The sequence below is a fragment of the Hippoglossus stenolepis genome, chromosome 6, assembly GCF_022539355.2.
Source record: "Hippoglossus stenolepis isolate QCI-W04-F060 chromosome 6, HSTE1.2, whole genome shotgun sequence".
Lineage (NCBI taxonomy): Eukaryota > Metazoa > Chordata > Actinopteri > Pleuronectiformes > Pleuronectidae > Hippoglossus > Hippoglossus stenolepis.
In genome coordinates this window covers 2,776,008-2,797,513 of record NC_061488.1, presented here as the reverse complement: position 1 = coordinate 2,797,513, position 21,506 = coordinate 2,776,008, and the positions used below count along the sequence as shown (strand labels likewise).

The 21,506-nt window shown below is 45.4% G+C and overlaps 2 protein-coding genes across 3 annotated transcripts; both read right to left on the bottom strand.

The window, feature by feature from the left end:
• Nucleotides 1-88: 88 nt before the first annotated feature.
• Nucleotides 89-12,105, bottom strand: itih6 (inter-alpha-trypsin inhibitor heavy chain family member 6). The gene is made up of 17 exons (XM_047340466.1): nucleotides 11,535-12,105; nucleotides 10,814-10,849; nucleotides 9,128-9,282; nucleotides 6,936-7,046; nucleotides 6,593-6,840; nucleotides 6,071-6,243; nucleotides 5,867-5,983; nucleotides 5,585-5,756; nucleotides 3,894-5,480; nucleotides 3,744-3,776; nucleotides 3,357-3,374; nucleotides 2,925-2,972; nucleotides 2,788-2,817; nucleotides 2,596-2,640; nucleotides 2,392-2,505; nucleotides 1,547-1,921; nucleotides 89-710 (listed from the first exon to the last, which is right to left on the bottom strand). The coding sequence occupies exons 1-17, from the start codon at nucleotides 11,646-11,648 to the stop codon at nucleotides 448-450; spliced, it is 3,639 nt and encodes a 1,212-aa protein (XP_047196422.1). The 5' UTR covers nucleotides 11,649-12,105; the 3' UTR covers nucleotides 89-447.
• A 675-nt stretch (nucleotides 12,106-12,780) lies between these two features.
• LOC118110904 (6-phosphofructo-2-kinase/fructose-2,6-bisphosphatase) lies at nucleotides 12,781-20,898 on the bottom strand. Of its 2 annotated transcripts, none has more exons than XM_035159059.2 (14): nucleotides 20,748-20,898; nucleotides 16,678-16,803; nucleotides 16,489-16,585; nucleotides 16,309-16,375; nucleotides 15,523-15,597; nucleotides 15,346-15,402; nucleotides 15,120-15,241; nucleotides 14,840-15,047; nucleotides 14,610-14,756; nucleotides 14,192-14,296; nucleotides 13,984-14,113; nucleotides 13,836-13,898; nucleotides 13,687-13,751; nucleotides 12,781-13,375 (listed from the first exon to the last, which is right to left on the bottom strand). In XM_035159059.2, the coding sequence occupies exons 1-14, from the start codon at nucleotides 20,797-20,799 to the stop codon at nucleotides 13,316-13,318; spliced, it is 1,374 nt and encodes a 457-aa protein (XP_035014950.1). In that variant the 5' UTR covers nucleotides 20,800-20,898; the 3' UTR covers nucleotides 12,781-13,315. The 2 variants fall into 2 exon arrangements, with proteins under 2 accessions (XP_035014950.1, XP_035014949.1); XM_035159058.2 differs by lacking the exon at nucleotides 20,748-20,898 and adding an exon at nucleotides 18,405-18,563.
• Nucleotides 20,899-21,506: the final 608 nt, after the last annotated feature.

The following is a 21,506-nucleotide window of genomic DNA, read 5'->3' as shown; positions in this document are numbered from 1 at the left end:
AACAGTATTTTATATACACTTGTACTAAAAATACAACTTTCTGAATGATACAGTTTTTAAAAGACGAGCTTGGATAATCCTTCACCGGTGAAATATAAGAATAATCTGATAAATATCTTCAGGAGTTATGAACAGAGTTGATGTGCGAGGCGTTCGGACGTGTTGTGGTCGCCACGCGCTCACACACAGAACACACGGCGGGAATTCAAACTCGGCAGGAGGCGCAAAAGAATCATTCAGTCCTTCAGCGCGTTTCTCCAGCTCTACGTCCTCTTTACTCTTTACCCTTCGTCGACCCTCGTCTTCCTCTTTCGTAACCACACCTGCTGCTCACAGAATACTTCAGAGCCCGTGTCACTTTATCCTCGTGGTGCTCCTCTTCATCCTTTGTCCAATGATCGTGCCGAGGTGGCAGAGGAGCCGCGGTGGGAGCTGCCTCAGCCGGAATCACACGCGATCCACCACGTAGCTCTCGTACGGATGGCCCAGGAGTCTGTGGACCTCGGCCTTGGGCACCACCCAGCACTTGCCCAGGTGGCGTCTCCGCACCGAGTCCTTCAGCGTCTTGTCTTGCAGGGTGACCGGCACGTGCTCCGATCCCCACCTCAGGACGCCTCGGGCGGAAACTCCCTCCCTGTTGGCTCGGTCAGCGCCGACGTCCACACGACCTTTCACCCCCATGACGCTCATGTCAGCATGTTGAAACTGGCCTGTGGGCAGATAGAGGAGCAAGGTGTATGTTCACACTGTACTTAAATGTGAATGTGACACTTTCATGGTACTTTATACGACTTCCAGGCAAAATACTGAACTTTTTACTGTTACTTATATTAAGACCCAACCTGTTTTACTTGTACTGGTGGTAGAAGTACTCAGATCCTTCACTGAAGTACCAGTACAACAATGTAAATATACAAACCTTGCATCATACACAAGTAAAAGTATTATCAGCAAATTGTGCTTCAAGTATCATATAGTATCAATTGTTAATTAATGTTTGTATTTTATAATAAAATTAAATTTGTATTAAATTTAATATTAACACATAGGACCAACTGAATTGTAATTAGTATTTCTAGTTGTTAAACCAATTATTATTATTCAGAATTTATCTTATAGAATTTTGCTGAACTGAGGGTAAGAATTATATTTATCAAAGGATAAACATAAAAGGTAGATGTGTATCTAGTTGAAGAGGAACTTTTTTGGAATAAATATAATGAAGTTTTAAAAAATAAGGTTAAAAAACAAAAACAAAACCGAGATGTAATTATTTTAATTATGTTTAAAAACTTATGGTGTATAAAGGTCAGGTTAAAAAAGCTGCTTCAGCCTTCACCATACGGTTTACATATAAATCATATATATTTGTTTTATTCTTTTTCTTTTGTTCCCCATTGCTTTGTGGTTTTGTACCAAACTTGTTGCGGAAATGAAATATGTCGACGAGATAAATAAAGAAATGACAGTTTAGCAGTTCTACTAAAAGTTTCTCTAATAATCTATAATGTCTATTATGATTTGGAGCTATGCAGTGTTTGATTACCCAGAAGGCCTTGGGTTGAGGCGGACAGCCCTCGTCCGTCGGTGATGTAAAAACCCAGGTGAGCCATCTGAAGGTAACTGGGGTGTTTATAGCGGTGGAACAGGACCAGGAATCGAACATCCCTGGCCAGCTCGATCCAGCAGCTCTGATGGTTGTCCACGGCGACCGCCACCCCCTGCCTCAGCACCGAGCCCTGCTGATTGATGGGCAGGACGTCCCGCCCTTCTCCTTCCACCACCACAGCGTCCAGTGACACCGTGATCAGGATTCCTCCTGCGGCCGTGGAGATGGTGAGGCGGTCGAAGTAGGTCCGGGACCGGTCCTCGGAGCCGTGTTTGGAGGGAGCCCCGACCAGGTGACCGTCCACTATGATCCCTGAGGAGGAAGGAGAAGTGATGTTCACACTTGATAACAGTGATAAGTTATAAATAATGAATATTAGGTCAGTGACCGTTCTAAACCTGCTTGTTTGTAATGTTGTGTTCTCTTGTCCTGTGATGATACTTCTACAATCTACTGTCACTTTTTAGTGTTTGTGTGCAGAGATTTCTATAAACAGTCTATGGTGCAGAGAGAACTTTGTGTTCATCCTACCTGGTTTATCTGCAACGAAGGTTTTATAGTCAAGGTTTTTCAATAAAACGAGCAGAATTTGCTTTATTACTGTTCACGTGTGTTGTTCACGAAGAAGTTTGAATGATTTACTGAATCGGTGTAACTTTTCATGAAAGCTCCGTAAGTCAGCTCGGCAAGAGAACGAACTCTGAGGTGACTCTGTGAATATTGTTGAAATGAGACAAACCCCAGCGACTCCATGGAATCAGCAGATTATTCCAGATGTTTACCTCTGTCTGGGTCCTCCAACAGCCTGAGAACATCATCGGCTCGGCCGTCCACCGTGAAACACAGGTTCTGATGCAGCTTCGGCAGCTGGAGCACAAAATGTGGATCTCCATCGACTGCGACAGACGGAATGGAGCGTTAACACGATCCACGAGTGCATAAAAACATTCAGATCATTTCTATCAGGAGAAGTTGAAGCTGCTGACCTGACGAGGAGAAGACCCTCACGGTGCTCAGCCTGGACGGAGGTTCTAAAAGCATAAGACATTCAACTGAAGGACAGTCCTCCTCACTCCCAAGCACTGAAACCCATCACAGCACTCGACATGTAGTCATGTAGTAACGTGTGTGTTTCTACATCGAACCCGTCGAGCAGCTGTAAACACGTGAACACTTACCGAAGGATCCCGTGTCGGCAGAATCGTCCCCTGAAAGTACGTCAGAAAATGTATTTGATGTGGATTTTGTTAGAATTTTTGTTGTAATGTTTATGAAGCGGCTACAGAATATTATCTGATAAACATGTAAAACTTACAGGCGTCATAGTTGAGGTCGTAGTCGTAGTCGTAAGTAGCTTCGTAGTCTGGGAAGTTAAATTCAGGAAATAAGAAAAGTTTAGGAAACAATCTGCTTCTCCAGAAGGAAATTAAATTTAAGGTTGTTTTCACCGCTGTTTGTTCGTTTGTCTGTTTATAAGATTACATAAAGAAACCAGGACAGATTATCATGAAACTTAATGGGAGGAAGCAGTTTGCTTCAGGACAGAACCCATTACATGATGGGGCAGATCTTTTATTTCATCACTCTCACATTTTGAAACTTATGACAATAATCAGCCACATTTTGAGAACTGATATCTCTGAGTGAGGATGAATTTTAGGGACTGTTGGGCCTTGGCGGTGATATTTGACCTCTACTAGTTTGACAGGCAGCAGCAGGATCGTGAAGCATTAACAGTGATACTCACCTTTCACAAGGTCAATATCTATTTAATGGGAAAGAGATAGAACATCAGATTATTGACGATTCAGGTTCAAAAGTTTGATTAAATTTGCTGAATCACTGTATGAGAATTAAAAAGCTTTGATAGAGTTTTAGTTATATTTAAACAGGTGTTTAATATGAATTATTTAGGGATTGGAATCTTCTGGGATCTAAATCTCCAGCTACAGTCGAAAAATGCTTGTTTTCACTTAAATGCCTTTTTAAATTACAGGACTTTTAGTATTGTTAGATGAGTTTAGATTAAATTATCGGTGCTCTGTCTAACTTCTGCACTTGAATTCATCTATAACAGAAAAATGCAATTAAAACCTCAGAATGACTAAAGTGTAGAAATGAAGTTAAACTTTACCTTTTCTCTGGATCTGGATGGAAGTGGAGACATCTTGTGGAGAGATTTAAAAGCACATTCAGTTAGAGGATCTGCAGCATATCTTTTTCAAACATTCCAAACAGAGACATGAAGATTAAACAGAAATTAGACCGAAAAATAAAAACCTACCCAGAAGCCCTGCTGCCTCCCACAGCCGGGGCCCGTCCGTCACACCGGGCATGGGAGCGAAGGTCGCCGACACCAGGGTGGCGAAGCTGATCTCTGGTTCACCGACTGCATTCGTGTCGTTGTCTTCCACAGCCGGTTCCGGGGGGGGCGGTGAGGTGAGCGGAGACGACGGCTCAGGCAGGGAGGTGATGTTTCCAGGCTGAGGAACATCTGGAGCAGACGTGCTGCTGTTCTCCACCTCTGTAGGGGGCGCTGTCGCTCTGACAGGGGGTAGAGCCGTCCTGGACGTGTTGGGCTGTGGGGTGAGGTGTCTCCCTGTCAGGGGCGCAGGGTCGCTTCTGACCGAGCTGAGCGGGGACGCGGTGGTGAAAGCTGGCGTGGAGGGAGTGGTGGTTTTCACGGCGTTGGGCTGGGGGGTGCTGGAGAGTTTTCCCGGTGCAGGCGGTGCCGCAGTTTTCAGAGCACGAAGCAGAGGCGTGGAAATCTTCCCAGCAGGAGGAGGAGAGCCACTTCTAGAATCGTTCTTTCTACCAGATAATGGTGCTGGGGCAGTTTTAACAGAACTGGGAACTGTGGTCGTGGTTGTTTTCCTGGACGAGGTTCTCGCTGTAGAAGTTGGGGATGAGCTTTTCCTATGCAGAGGCGGCTGAGGAGAGTCTGGTCTGGTTTTGCTCGGCCTGGAGTTCGACGCTGCGCTCTGCTTCTTCGCGCCGCCGTCAGCTGGTAGTTTGGTCGTAGCAGTCGTCGTCCCAGTTGTGGTTATAGTGGCTGCTGTGGTGGGTTTCGCAGTGGTTGGAGTTGGAGCTGCTTCGTCTGCGTCGGGCTTAACTACAACTAAAGAGGTGACCGGCGTTACAAAGTTGTATTTGAGGGAGAGATTTGTGGCCTTGTCGGCCAGGAGCCTCTGCGCCGCGGGGTCACTGGTGTTGAGTTTGGCCAGTAGCAGCTCTTTGATGGTGTAATACGCCCAGAGGCGCTGCACAAAGCTGGAGACGCCTTCCAAAGCGCCCGGACAGTCCAGTGAACCTGCGCTCTCGTTCCCCTTCGCCTGAGAGACCATCACATCGTTCTCCATGTTGACACGTTGCTTTGAATCAGTGGCCGACATCGACACCTGGAAATCTTTCACCCCCGGTTTAACTCTCCCGGCCACGACCAACTCAGAGCCCTGGAAGTAGTTGGGGAACATGGAGCGCGTGATGTCAAACGCCTGATCGTCCAGGTAGGACAGCTGGATGTCCGAGAGCAAAGGGCTGGCGACCTCATCGTAGAAGCCCTTCAGCTGCAGAGCCGCGTCTGCCTCCTCGTACACCATCCTGGCGACGCCTCGGTTGTCCAGCGACAAGCGTTTCAGGAGGAGGAGGTCTGCGTCGTCGCCAAAGGCCAGACCGAACAGAGAGGCTGAGCCCAGGGCCTTCTTGGCGTTATTGAGGATGGTGTCACCAGCTGTTACTCCGATGGTGGCTTCCCCGTCTGTGAGGAAAATGACCAGAGGGACGCGGCGAGACGAGTGGTGGTTGGACGAGCCGAAGGAAGGAGGATTGACGAGCTGGGCCGCTGAGAGCAGAGCTGCGTTGATGTTGGTCCCTGAAGAAGGGATGGAAACGACGGGAAACCAGTTTTAAAGGTGGAGACCAACCACAGAACAAGAAAGAAGAAAACAACATCAGAGACATCACATCCTGACTCACATCCTTCAGCAATGATCCTCTTCACAAACTCTCTGGCGTCTCGCACATTCTGCCGAGTCGCCCGCACCGTTCGTCCTTTCCTCCACGTGTGGACCTTGTCTGAGAAGGTGATGATGTTGAAGTGGTCTCCCTCTCTCAGGTCCGCCAGGATGGTGCTCATGGCCTGTTTGGTCTACTGACAGAGAGCATCACTATTGATGACAGAATATTGTGCTAATGTTTCCTCATCTCTTGTTTTCTTAGTGCAGATCTACGGCTGTAGAGGGTGTTTGTCCACGTTACCTGTTTTATCTTGGTGCCTATCATTGAGCCGCTGACATCTATGACAAATATAACATCCTTAGGAACCACAGGAAGCCCCCTGGGTGCAAAGTAATGCACAAAGTAGCCGTCATACACCTGAGAGAAAATGGTAAAGCGTATTATTTGGCAGCACCACAAACACACACTGTGACTGTGAACGTGCCTATTTAAATAACTTCTGACCTGGACATCACCTAAGACGTCTCTGAGGTCCACGTCGTACTGAACGATGAAGTCGGCATCGAGACCCCTGGGGGAGATGCTGTTCTGCTGCTGCAGCGTCGGGCTGTAGCGAACTCGAGCGCAGCCGGAGCTCTGCTCGACCTGAGTGGAGGCCGGAGCGTCGCCTGCTTCACCTGAGGGACCGGATGGTTCATTCATGAGTCAACTCTGTGTGTTAGTAAAGATCTAAGACCTTTTACTGTCTTTCCAAGAGAAGTTAGAGTCTGATGCTGGTCAGGTTAGTTTAGCTTGAGGTCTGTAGGTCACTGACTCTGATACTGGATCGGTTCTCGGATCTTTACTCTATTCTCTATTCTCTATTTCTCATTTTGTTTTTTATTCTCTATATAACTCTCTTCATTTCGTTTTGGTTTGTCTTACGATGCATTTGGGGAGAAAATGCAAACTCCACACAGAAACCTGCTCATCTTAATAAGTCCTCTCCTCCGTGTCATCGTTTGCAGTGACTGAGTCAGATTCTACCTTTCGCCGTGTTGGACAGCAGCCGGCTCGTCTTGAGGGGAAGGACTTTGATGAAGCTGATGCCCGTCCGCTCCGTTATACCCACGTCTAACGTCAGGTTCTGCACGGGCTGTCCGGGCCTCAGACCCAAACTGAGCTCGTAGCGTCCGAGCCGTCGAGGCAGCAGCTCCTCGTAGGACAGAGAGAAGGACATGTGAGCTCCTGACGGGACGCTCACTGCCACACGGAACTTCTCAATCTCCCTCTCTCTGGAAAAACAATATCCGTTTTCAAATTCAAAACATGAAGAAGAGTGATTCACAGTTGTATTTTTACTCTGCAGGTTAAAACAAACTGGACTGACTTGGTAGCAACAAGTCCTGCGGTCTTTCCTTGCTTCTTAGCAGCGTCGTATATTTTCCTGGCGGCAGCTCTTTCCGTCACCTGGGCCACATACACCTTCCCGTTGGAGGTGCTGATGGGAGAAAGGAAAGAGGAAGAAGAAACAGTTCTCTGTGTGACTCACAGGGGACGGATTCTATTTCAGTCAGAAACACGCCTGGCCTGCGTGGAGTTGTTGAGCATGAGGACTTTATTTTTTCTCCTTGTGTTTCCACGTCCGTCACAAAGCTGCTTCACAAACACGTCATGTTTAAAGGCGGCCACGGGGGTCATGAGGAGGTCGAGTGGAAAAGAGTAATTTCCCTCTGAAAACAGCAGTAATGAAGAGAGAGAGAGAGATCTCGCCTGCTACACCCAGTAAAATCCCAACCAAAACCAACGCTCCCAGTGGGATCCAACTCAAACAGTGCACGTCCTAACCCCCGGTGACCGCTCACGTCATGTGACAAGGTGCTAAATTAAGGTCAGGTCCTTTGAACAAATATATCCACAGAGAAAAAAACACCGGGGGCTAAGTAAAATAAACCCACAGACCTGAAGCCGGCTCCTGTGGAGACGCAGCAGAAAGGCATGAGAGGGGCTGCAGTGGAAAATGGAGGCGCTTGTATTTATATGTGTGGCTGGTTGAGGGGGTGAAGACACACAGAACACAGACGTCTTAGTTTCACACACAGATATGCCAAAGAACTTTCCCCCCCCACCCACCTCTGGATATTTGGTGATGTGCAGGCGGCTGAAAATAAGTAAGAGAAAGAGAGAAGTGACAGATTAAGGCCGTAAAAAGCTGCACAAGTTCCAGGCTCACATGGAAGATCTACATGCATGCACTCTACAGGAGATGCAGGCGTGTGTGTGTGCATGTGTGTGTGCATGTGTGCGTGTGCGGGTGTGCGTGTGCAGCGTATCTGAACTGGCGTGGTGCCTCTGTAAACCATGTGGGGGAGAAAAGGGGGACTAGGCAAACTCCTGTCATTTTCTCTATTAAATATCTGACTTGCGTTGACAAAGCCTGGTATTCATCCTCCTCCTCAGCGCCTCCCTCCCCTGCTTCCGCTCCAGCTTCTGCTCGGCCCCGCAATGTTGACTTATTTGTGTTGTTTATATTTAGCATTTTTAAAAGGCAGGCGGCTCCTGAATCTCTTTTATGCATCTGCTCCAGGTCCTTACATAATTCCTCTGAAGTTTTATTTCTGGATTCTGACCGTCAATAAGGAAACAAGCTTTACTTATTCCAGCTTCTGCAGCTTATCACAGAGAAATATTATCTCTATGACATTTCTCTGCCAACGTCAACACGCAGTGGGTGTGGATTCTCCAGGTGTCATTTCAATAAATTCGCCATTGGTTATCGTTTTACAGTGTTGTGCAGAAGAAAGATGCACAAACACACTAATAAAATAAATAATAAGGATAAACTTTATGTATACAGCCCCTTTAAAACACCGTTACAAGGTGCTATACTGGTTAAAAAAGACAAATATAACGCAAACAAGAGGAAACAGTTAAAAAGCAACAATAACAATTCAAAAGCAAGTTAAGCAAAGATAAACAAGATAGAATAAAACATTATAAAATGATTAAAATAGTCAGTTAGATCAGAAGAAGGAGAAAGCACATTACGAACTTAGCTGGAAGTCCAGAACTGACTTTTTAAATGCAGCAATAAAATCGTATCAATCAATTCTGAAAACAACTGGAAGCCAATAAAGAAATCAGAGTAATATGCTCTCGTTTAGTAGATTTGATGAAGAGTCTGGCTGCTGCGTTTATGAAAAAGCTCAGGCAGGTGAAGAGAGAGAATTGCAATAATCCAAATGAGAGGAAACGAAAGCATGAAGGATAATCTCTAGATTTCTTCTCCGAGCTGCAGAAATCACAACCGGACAACTGACGTGATTATTGAATTCTGAGTCAAAGGTGACGCTGAGATTTTTACATTTGTACCTAACGTTCAGGGACAGAGAACCCAGGTGCATGAAGGTGTAGGTACAGTGCACGTGTCAGGGCCGAGAGTCGTAACCTCTGTCTTGTCAATATTAAGCTGCAAGAAGCTTTATTTCATATCCAGGAAACAGTCACTGAGAGAAAGCAGTGGAAGTGGAGAAAGCAGTGATGAAGAAACCCTGCAGGTAACAGTGAAGAGGACTGACTCACATGCTGAAGTTGGAGATGAACGCAGAGGAGGGCAGGTCCACCTCGAACGCAGCCTCCTTGACGACGGGGAGCTGGTTCCACACTGAGCTCTGGATCGTGGTCACGGCGTATCGGGACGCCACTGAACACCGGACGTGGAAGTCCGTCACCTCCAGCTACAACACAACAGCATGTCGGTTCAGGGAGAAATCAGTTACATGGGGCATCGGGCATCGTTTATGACTGGTCGGCATTATTTGGTCAAACTTAAGGAACTATTGAGCTCATATTTCTGCAGCCACAACAATATTAAAACAGTTTTTCTCAGCTCAGTCAATGATGCGCACGTCCATGGAAGACGACAGCGGAGAGAGAGACTGTCTTCAGAGTCTGACAGATAAACACGGACGCTGACTGAAACCCACTGTCTCAGATCATAAACCTCACACTAACTCTTTGCTCCCCCCCCCCCCCGTATCACAGCCTGTGTTGCAACACTCGGTACAAAGCAGTTCCCTGCCAGGTGTTTACACGGGTCACGCTGGCGCCTGCTGAGACCAACCAGGCCACCGACGGCCGGACGGACAGGAGTCAGAGAGCCACATCAGCTCGCTGGTGGTTTCTATCATAAAGACTGAATTACTGTACGTTCTCAGGAAGCCGCTTCACAGCAGACGTTGAAGTGAACTGCGGGGAAACCACATGCAGCGGCTGACGGGAGCCTGAGAGGAGCTGGAGGCCGACGCCCCGTCTGAGACGCTGGTTTTGTTGTTCACGATGTCAAAGGTCAACACCAGGACCAAAGTCTGTTACTTCACTGAGATGCTCGATCCTTTTTTCTACCTGCACGTGTAAATGAATTCACAAACTCGATAGAAGCAGGAATCTTTTAGTTTATAGCCGACAAGTTATCGTGTAAATATTTTGCAGACTATTTCTTCTTTGGGGCGATTGTGAAAGTGCTCTGGCTCAACTCCTGCTGGTTTTTTAAATCTGCTGTAAACAGTATTTAAATCTGACTTGAGCTGACGGACGTCCAAAGACAATATACCGGGGAGTTCCATGAGCCATCGGGGGTTGAGATCTACTTTTAGTAGTAACGTGAGTACTTTTTAAAACACATAAACAATATTATTACAGTGTATAACAATAGAACAACTTATTTTAAAGTTCAGTATTTAATCTAATAAATATTATAAGCATCAAAATAACCTATAAATCTATTAAAATATGTATAGTCACAGTGGTAAAGGCCTAATGTTTTGTTCCACTGCAACAATAACTTTGTTTTCTTTCATTTCTATTTATATAATCAGTTTTTATCCTATTTTTAAACTTGTACATGTTCTCTTGTTTACCTCCTTTTGACAATCTGCTGCTTAATAAGTGAATTCCTGCGTCATGAGATCAATAAAATGTGTCTTATCTCATCTCATCGTATCTTTTCTCATCGTATTGGAGTGTTGTTGTTTCATATCTCATCCATTTGATCTCATCTTATTAATAATAATAATAATACTGTGCCCTGTAATTATGAGGTATAGGTACTGGTACATGAACAGAAAGATGTTACGCCCTTATTTTATTTAACATTTAGTTCTGATACCCTGTAAACACAGAATAATTATACAATAGCAGTTTTATGGGCTGCAATAATCAGATTATTTGACGTTTTAGCACTAATTCATAGAAACGTCACAGACTTACCACTGGTTTTGTTGGTTTGCTTTGACGTTTCACTCTCTGGAAAAGAAACAAGGCAACAAGTCAGTGATGGTTGGTTTTAGAAAATGTTTGATAAGTGGTTTAAAAGAGGCTGAAAACACTCTGCAATCATGTGGTGCTTAAAAACGCTCTGGTGCAGGAATATGGTGGAAATGCCTCCTGTTTGTTAAAGTAATCTCCAGAATCTGAGTGTGTGAGGGTTGGGTCCAGATTCTGTGTCACAGCGTCTGAATCAAAGCCATTCATGAATGGAGGGGAAGTGGAACTGGAAATAAATGCTCTCACTGTACACAGGGCCAGAGAAGGTGCACGGCTTGGTCTCCAAATGGTAATTTTGCACACAAGTCACTGCTGTGTCAAAACATTACCACATATCCTGCTCATTGCTGGGAATTTAACATAAACAAATAAGGTTTAAGAGTGGAAACCCTTTATAGGGGGACCTACACATCATATAATTCACTCCCGAAAAATAGTATGTGTAAAAGTTGTGCGAGTGTGAGTCATTGCACTGGTTGTGTTCCAGCTCTAAAAGCTCAGTTTAGGACACGTGCACTTCTTGGACATGATCTCTAACAACAGATTTACAGTTATACCAGCTAATTCCAGCTGAAACATGTATATTTCACATCTAGATTACATAAATGCTGCGTTTGTGAAAGTTATCCTTCACCGACAAAATGAAAATGAAACAAATCCTCACCTGTAAACGAATATTCGCTCCGAGGTGAGCTTCGTAATCCCCCGACAATCCTCCTTGCACGTAAAAAGTGAAGAGAACCAAAAAGCACCGGATGGTTACGTGGACCGCGTCCATGACGATTCAGGTTTCAGGCTCCAGGACGCAGGAGAATGTCCCAGTGGAGTGAAGCAGCTCATTCAGCAGGACGCTGTGCTCACACCTCACATTTTACACACTGAGGGGCAGTCTCTCTCCCCCTCCCTCACCTCAGCGCAGGTTAAACTGTCCCACTGCAGTGACAATAACAACAAAATAAAAGCAGATGTTGAGATATGACACCAACAACCACAAGAAATTATAAAAAAGTAAGAAGAAAGAAGTTCAGTCAGAGAGAAGCGCGAGTCCCTCTGGAGAAAGCTGCTCCCTGCGGCTCGACTTCACGCACACATACCGACGCTGGAAACTTCACAGGCTGTTGCCACTGAGGGTTCATGAGAAATGAAGGATTATTAACCCCCGCTCGACCGTGTGAGGAGGAAACTACCAACACACCTCCTCCTCTTCACTCTGCAGCAGTGGTGGAGGAAGAAGCCAAACATTCTACTCAAGTAAATGGACAAATAAATGGACAGAATTGTACTAAAAGAACCACATTTGCTTCTCTCCTGAGGTCTTGCTTTGAAATACACTTGAAGTGATACTGCACCTAAATGTGTTTTAAGCTGTAAACTAAATGATATGACTTTTCTTTGATGAAAAATATTAATGCTGGTTTTTAAATCATATTTACTACCATATTTATTTCAATAAATCTTAATTTATGGGTTGAACATGGTTCGAGTCGACCATTTGGGACGTCTCTATATGAACAAGTTGGGGGATGGGACTGATGGACTGTTGCATTGTGGGAAAGAGTCAGAAAGTGTGGACAATTGATGTGTTGACTCATTAAGTAGAAATTCTACTGTTGAGGCCCAACTGGTGCAAACTTGTTTTAATGGTTTTGTCTTTTTTATTATATTAACGGACTCTGTACAGAAAATGTGATATTTTCTGCATTTCTATTTGATGTCAGTTAGTTTCTCGTGTGTTTTTCACTGGAATTTGAAAACAAAGGACAATGTACGTCTCAAGACTTTTATTTTTACTTCCCGGTGTCGGGACGAGGAAAGAGAGAAATGCAAAATAAACTTTCTAAACTCTTCTGCATGGAGTGTGGTGATTATTTGAATGCACTTGCGTGGTCACAAAAACAAAGCGAACAGTGCATTGTGTAGTTTATTTATTTACATTCTTTTATTCACACTCAGTAGATTTTGGCGTCTCGTCCACTTTACTACACAAAAACAATGAGATCTGTGTTGGTGCTGTCCATGGTGCTGATACCGACCCTGATAATCAGCAACGTGTGGTGTTTCCACATCTGTACACAACAGTTACACATGTGCTAAGTCCCAGGTTATCGAAGGTCTCTAAGCTCCGCCTCCTCTCAGCCTTTTTGTAAACATCGTGACACTTTAAAAAATGTTGAGAAACTTGAGTTAGAAAAAGACACAGGAACGATTCACAGGCAAAAACAGAATCTACAGCTGCAGGTGATGATCTTCAGGGGAGTCCATCGATGTAGTCGTATGGACGTAGCCTCAGTCTCGTTTCTACCATCTTTTCTTCTTCTTGTGCTTTGAAGGCCCCCCCCACCACCACACTTTCCATTGTCACACCATCAGCCTTTAACTGGAGTGCGTCTCTATTGTGTTTGTGTGAAGCTCATCAGTTGCAGCAACATCCGGTTTCACACGCTTCTATATGTGATCAGGAACCGTCTGCAGAGCTTCCTCTGGGTCTCTGTTGGTGTCCACGTTCTGCAGAGACACAGACAAAACCACTGACGGTTCACTCAATGCCAGACTGTGGAGCTGTTGCTGAACAGCGACCCCTGGGGCCACATGGGGTGATTACAGGACGTGAGCATTTTCCTTCATCAGGTTGAACAATATCTTCAGTTGCATCTGTGACATGTCAACGTAAAAAATCTAACAAAACACAAATCAACGGTGAGGAATATGACTTTTTGTTTTTTGTTTATTTGTCTGTTTGTCGGGAGGAATATGTAAACACCACAGACCAGCTGGTTTGAGAATCTAAGGATCTGAAATGACTTGAGGAAACTTACCTCTGGCCTCTCTCTGTGTGTGTTGACTGCTTCGATGTTGAGGAAGAAAGACTCGACCTTACACCCTGCGATTGAAGAGAGGAGCCAGACGGTCAGGGAAAGTTTAACAGTGAACGGAGCAGCCACACACTCAACGGGCCGCAACCTACCGTAGGCTATGGGTGTGAGTTTGAGCACCGTGTGAAGGGGGCATCTCAGATAAGGCAGCCCAACTTCACAGGGAGGGAAGGAAAACGGTTGTGGGGTTAAAATTAAAACGTCACACGGTGTGAAACGTAGAAGTCTGGTTCTCTGTACCTGCAGGTTTGTCTAAGAGGTAGGCCAACAGGCAGCGCATTATAGCCTGGTGACAGATGACCAGGACGTTCTCCTGCCGCTCCAGCTCCATGATGACCGGCTCCAGACGATGGACGATGTCCTCATAGGACTGGAACAGAGACAAAATGATTAAACAGTCCATTACCTCAGGTCGTTAAGACTTCATCAACCAGACTCTGCCACTCACTTCGCCCTTAGGGTAACGGTAACGATACTTGTCCTGGTCTCTCAGGGCAAACTCCTCTGGGAAATTCTCCTGAATCTCCTCGTAGGTGAGCTCCTCACACACGCCCTTGATGAGGAAAAGTCACAATGAAAACATCACGTAGAATTATAAAAGTAGTCTTAAATGTACAGTGTGTAACTTCGGCCACTAGGGATCATATTCATATCTATCTATCTATCTATCTATCTATCTATCTATCTATCTATCTATCAATCTATCAATGTGTGTAGTTGGATCCAGTTTTATTTTGGTTCGGGTTTGAGATATCTACCTGACACGGCTCAGGTGCAAATGTTTGAAGTTAGCTACCTTGAATAAAATTGAGGATTTCTCTGGTTCATTGGAAACATTCTGGATAATGTAAGTTCAAAAAACTCACGGCGTCGATCTCATTGAGAGCCTTCCACTGTTCGTACTGGACCCCCAGAGCCTCTCCCGTCTGGATGGTCCTCTTCATGTGGCTCGTCCACACCTTCAGGTCCTTGATGTTCTGACTCTTGATGAAGGTTGCCAAGGAGTTGGCGTACTGGAGGAGATGAAGAGGAGATGAACATGAAGTCACAGAGGTCGTATTTACTTTTAACATCCGCTCTTATCTTGTTTCTTTACCTTGTGTCCTCTGGGCGAGAGGCCCGAGTCTCCCCCGATGCGACCCAGCAGGTTGAGTTCGCTCTCTCCGTGGCGACTCAGATAGATGGACCTTGGCGTGACGTGGATGTTCATGAGGTAGTAGACGATCCTGCTCTGAATGTGGTCCTGGACCCGGTTCACCAGGTATCTGCTGCCCACGTCGAAGATCTTGATGTAGGAGAGCTTCCTGTTCAAAGTCAGGGAATTAACTTTAGAAATTAATTCATCAGATAGGAAATAAAAACATTATGGTCAGTACCTGTCTTTCTCGTCGTCTATCGACATGTAGCTGGCTCTGTAACACTCGATGCGCTGGATGAAGTCTTCCTTGGCTTCATCTACGTCACGATCCACGTAATCTGGACTCCCGAACTTTACTTGCTGTAAAGTAAAAGTTTTAGAGTTTAACGGAAATCACTACGTCCCACTTCTTGTATGATAATGGGGAAAAACGTCATATCAGAAGATGTGAAGGTGCACGTTACCTTGATATTCTCTGCAATGATCTCTGGGTCATCACAGATTGATTCCACAAAGAAAATCTGCACAAGAATTCATTCAAACAGTGAGATGTAGAGCTGCTGGGAGGCAGGTGAGCCGTTTCAACATATGCTAAACAAACAAGTATATATTTCCTGTGCCACTTCCACACCTGCACTTGCCTTGTAGCCTTTCTCCTTCGCAAAACTCAGAATGCTGGCCCTCCTCTCCCTGGTGGTGTTGGTGGCATCAAACACCTGCAGGACAAAGGTGCTGTCAATAACACATCCAGGTAATATTTGGATATAAAGCACATTCAAAATGTTCAGCATCAGAATTAGGCAGTAAGTTATGTCTTTACACATTTTAATACAATGTCATGCAATTTACAATAAACTTTGTTGTTTAATTTAATTTATTTAAAACATTTTACAAAGCTCTTCTCGGACATAAATCATGATTTCTGCCCTCACTTTCAATTTTGACTCCTGACAATAAAACTGATTTTACACAAATTCACAAATAACAAGTGACGGCATTATTGTTTTATTCTCTCTTATCAATGAATACTTGTAAATCTGTGTTTACGTCTATTACAATAACACGATTCTGCAGAAACATGGTGAAATGCAGCGTATGCTTCAGAACCTCAGCCAGAATAACATGCTCCTGTCTGAAATCAAGCTTTAATCTCAACCATAATGATTTAGTAAAGTTGGGGGATTTGCAGGAGACACAGTTTAGAGGAAGGAATATTCAGACTTTAAGTCACCGTATTGGGTCAAGTTGCAAAAACACTGAAATTCCCATAATGCTAAATTCCCTCCCACGTATTTAAAATTCTCCATTGCTAATTCACAACACAGGATTTCTTGTAGAAGTCTTTAAGCCCAAACTGAGATAACCCTCCCGATAACAAATTGTTGAATTGTAATTGGAGGGACAGTCTCAGTTGTCCTCTGACTTACGGCCACTTGTCCCTGTTCCTTGCTGAAGTAGACGGTGACGTCTTTGAGGGCGGATGCTGCACAGGCCCTGACGGAGAGGTGACACTCGTGAGGACACAATGTGAGGAAATACTGAGGAGGACAAAGCAGATGACACCTTGAACACTCAGTGACTCATCAGAGCATCTGTGTCGTCCGTACTTGCGGATCCTCATGGCCTCCTCGTTATCTGGTTTAAAGAACTCAAAGTTCTTGTAGATCTTGACGGCCTCTCTTCGGTACTGGCCGACGTTAAACACTGACGGGAGAGAAGAAGAAGGTTAAATCTGCTCTGTGTCTGATGTTCTCTTATTTGTCCATTACGTCAGGATGTTTTTTTTTAACGCTGACTTTTTGTAGGAACTCCGATCCAGTTGAGGTAGCGGGTGAGCTTCTTGGATATGTACGTCTTCCCTCTGGCAGGAAGACCCACCATCACGATCACCGTGGGAGAGTTACAGAACTGAGGCACCGAGGCTGAGGAGAAAACACACAGACACAGAAACATGACACGAAAGCGCATGGTCATGTGTACTACGTTTGTTGTCTTAAAGCAACACTGCGTCGTTTTTTTACCTTAAAATAACATCTTTAAAAATCATTTTGTTGTCACACAAACTTATAATAGGGAGAATGGCGTGTCTGTCATTACCACAGCGCCCCCTAGAGGCCTGGACCTGCACCATGCAACTCTGATGGACCGTGCTGGAACGCTACGACCTGCTTTACGGCAGACATCACACACCAACAACCACGGCCGCAGCTAGCAGATAGCGAATTAGAGACAAGCACTTCGTCCTTCTCCACAACTCGTATTTACGACAGTGAGGTACGCATCCTACCTGTAGGGGGTGCCAGAGAATAGCAGAGCGTGAATAGTGCATGGTGTTGCTTTAAAGGCCCAAATAACTTAATTATTGTTATTGCAAATCTCAATGTTTTTGTATCCGTCACTATCAAATTGACATTGAGTAAGAAAGATGTTGAAGTTTTACTGTTGCTGCACATTGAAGTGACAGAAGAGCATCAGCTGTGTTCCAAAGATCAAATGCAAACGAGGTAAACAACTCTCTGAGGCTCTGTGCTGTGCTGTGTTGTGTTGTGTTGTGTGTGTGTTGCTGCCAAGGTAATCTTCATTAAGGGAGAATGGAAGAGCTCCGTGGTGCAGCTCTAATGTCTGCAAACCAGGGAGCCTCTGTACTGAGGCTTATCTGTCTGCCAGCCTTTGGCAGCGTGTCACGACACAGAAAACTGTCCGAGCAACAAGAGAAACACAGAAAGAAGACACACAAAGACGTCACAACGATTAAATAATCATTTGCAAACAGTCAATAGACCTTTGAGGGAGTGAGAAGAAAAGTTTTACCGACTAGATGCTCCACCTCCTCAGGTAGTAGTCGGCGTGCGGCGCCATATGGTCGACAGAACAAAACACTCCTAATCTCCAAGTGTGTTAAAATTGTCTGAATCTTCCCTGCAGGTTGGTGCAGTTCAGCTCAGCTACACACAACAAGGCCCCGACTACAACATCACAATTATCTAAAGTGAAAAATGAAATGAGAGAGATGTGGAGCCTCTTCTGAGATAAATCTAAATTCTCCGCTCATGTACTTACACACGAATCTCAAACCTGTGTTTCTTACCCAGTCACGACTCTGTTGTTTCCTGCTTGTCTGTCATTTATAGAGCAGACGGCAGGATCACTTGCCAGATAACAGAAGTACCCGGATGACCCGTGCGTGTCTATACATGGACGGGGAGAGGGTCGGACTCCAGGCTGTTCCAATATGAATGGAATATGCCGCGTCAGCAAAGTGCTGAAAGGCCCACGGCAGACACAGAGCAGAGAGCCAGCTCGGACCTGGTCTGGTCCTGTCTGGCTGCCGCTGACCCCTCTGTGTCTCAGACTGCTCATCCCCTGACCGGACTGAGCTCGGCCCTGCAGCAGCAGGAGGAGAGGGGTCCGGGCCCAGTGCAGAACACACACCTCTGACCTGTAACACCACCTTCAATCTGCGGAAACCAGAGTTCAGGGAAAACAGAGTAGATGCTTTTAATCTGCGTGTCACTGCACTTACATCCCCTCCTGCGGTTCAAGCTGCAGCCCATCCAAGGCACCCAGATCTTGAGCAGAGGAGTCTGGGTGAGCTTTTGCTGCTCGGCGGACGCATTAATGGTGAGAGCCATGAGGCCTGCAGAGCGCCCGGCGGAGGAGTGGAGCGACAAAAGCCCTGCGATGTGTGTGCTTCACTGCACGCTACATGCTGCAGGTCAGCTGACTGCAGCAAAGGAGAGGTACTTGGTAGGCAGCAGGAGGAGGAAGAGGGGGAGGAGGAGGAGGAGGAGGAGGACCTGAGGCCTCGCTGCATGTCTGCCTCTCAAAGGAGAGCAGCTGCCAAAATCTCTGGGGTGATGTCACCCAGCAGGGAATCCTCCCAATCCAGCGAGCTGTGCATCCGCTGTGTGACTGGTTTGGAGTCAGATGTGCAGAGTCCTGTGAGACCAGTGAAGAGCTGAGGGAAGCTGCCGTGAATTCAGATGAGCACAGTTTGTTTATCAGGCTGAGGAAGATTCGTTCTCACCACCAGAGGGCAGTTAAAACCTGACATTTGAATCAAAACACTGATACTGGTTTTAAAAAACAACGTGATCCTGACAACAGAGCTCATATTGTCCGTGGAAACACCGGAACAAAAGTCTGTCTGGGGTTTTAAGCCCTGTCGGCTTGTGAAGTGTGATGATTGTATTTTTCCATCTTTGCTGTGAGGCCCCTTTGTGAAGCAATTCCTGTATGAAAAGTGCTGCACAAACAAAGTTTATTATTCTTATTCTTATTCTCATTGTTCTATTGTGCGGTGGATCAGTGGGTTGTCAACTATAGGCCGGCAGTTCGATCCCTGTCTCCCCCATTCTCCAAGTGTCTTTGGATCCTGAACCTAAACTTATGTTATGAGTCATGAGTCTGAAATGAAGCTTAACCAACAAACTAAATAACGAACTTGTAACTACACAAAAAATGACAGTTACTCTTGTCGTGGCAATTCTACAAATCCCACTCTGACAACGAGGAACGAGACACAAACCTCTGACAGTATTGTCACACTTTAACGCACCGAGCCTGGCGCACACGACAAAGGTTGGTTTGTAATATGCACCCAGATCCGAAGCTGTTATTTCCCTTTATACATTTGGCTCCTTCCTCCCCTGGTTCAGGCTGTTTCTAAGCCAAAGGTCGGGATCTTCTGATGACATCAAGGCAACAATGCCTTAGTTTAGGCAATCAGGCCGAGATTCATTCATTCATTCATTCTTCTCATTCTCCGAAACAGGAAGAAAAGCTCATTTAAAACAGTAAAACATTTGAGCAGATGTATTCTGTGAATAAAATGTCATCGCTTGGAACTGAAAGTTACTTCCAGACCAAAAAGCTCCTTAAATATCACCTGTCAACAAACGATAATAAAAATCAGCTGTAACTTTATTTTTTCCAAGAAATGAAAAGTTGGAAACGGTCGCCGTATCTGTAAACTCTGTAACCAGGAATCAGATGCCAGACATTTCAATCAAGCAACATCATCGTGCAGCTTCGGCCAATGTTCAATGTCTAGGAAGCAGTTTCTCTTTGGCTGATAACCTGTAATGGCCCTTTTCCCCCCTGTTTTTGAAGAAGCTCAGCTCTTTAGTGAAGGTACTAAACGTGCTATTCTGACGGACGTTTGCTTTGGCAGGAGTTCAGCACGTCCTCCCAAACAACGGCCTGGAGTCGGTTCTCACACAAACACATGTTTGTACTTCTATCTTAGTGAGGACACTCATCGAGGTAATACGTTCCCTAGACCCTTACCCTCACCTTAACCATCCAAACTAGATGCTTAACCCTAACCCTAACCTAAACCTAAACCAAGTCCTAACCCTCAAACAGCCCATTGAAAAAGTCAGGACTGGTCAAAATGTCCTCACTTTCCAAAAATGTCCTCCCTCTGTAGGGTCTATATGCCTAATATGGTCCTCACAAGGATATAAGTAAAGAGGCACACATTTGATGAACTCATTCCACAGCGCGCAGACTCTCAGAGGGGACGTCTTCCTCTGGTGATCAGTTTGTGAACGTGTGCACGTGTGTTTGTTTTAGACGAGTTGCATTTCACATTATTACTGAGCAGGAGACAGAGAAGAAACAATCAAGTCCATGAAATAACAAGCAAAGAAAGCCGCTCTCTCTTAACTTCCAATTTCTTCTTATTTTGACAACTTGTGCAGTTTCTCTCAACGTGGAAATAACGTCACTGCTGCTTGAAAGCACGTACGACAACCAACAGCCTGTTGTTCCTCTCCCTGTCAGAATGAATACATCTATGCACATGTATTAGTAGAAGCTTCACCGCAGGTTGTGTGTCTCACGCTCTCTGCAGGAACCTCACCTGCGCTGTCACACTTGCGGAGCCTCATGTGTTCCAGCTGGGGAAGCTCCATTCTGTGCTACACTCCGGCAGCAGAGCCGCACAACCAGGAATGAACAGGACTGATGCTCTCTTGAGAGAAACTAGACCCTTAATGCCAAAGGAGTCTCAACCCACCCCCACCCGGCCCTGCAAGTCGTATCTTTTCCTCACACATGGACATATGATAGCAGCTCCCTGGGCTTGGCCTTTACTGTTTGCCAGGGCCGGAGTTCACGACACACACATATGGCGAGTGAGCAGCCGCACTCAGAGGGCGCAGCACAAGTGCAAAGGTCGCTGAGGAGGACTTTGTTGTTGCTCAGGGTTGCATGAGGAGGCCTTGGCAACATTTATACCAGCATTTCCTCAATCACTCATCCTGCAGGTCGGCTTCACACTCCTCCACAAAGAGGGAGGGTTTGATATTAGAGAAAACATGAAACAATGAAATGATGAACAACTTTATTTATTCTTACAGTCAAGTACTGAACCATCTCGGTGGTTTAAATACTCCAACTGGACGATTCACAGGATAAGTCAAATCCAAAGTACTAACCACTTGTAAGTCTTGAGTATATTGAGTGTTTAAAATAAACAAGTGATGACACTTCTGCTCATCATGCTGCTGTAATTCAGAATTCAGATTCCAGAGTGAACACACATGAAGTATTAATATTCAGTTTGATTAGTAAAAAGGTTTTATAATAAGTCGCCGATCCTCCCGTGATGAACTACAGG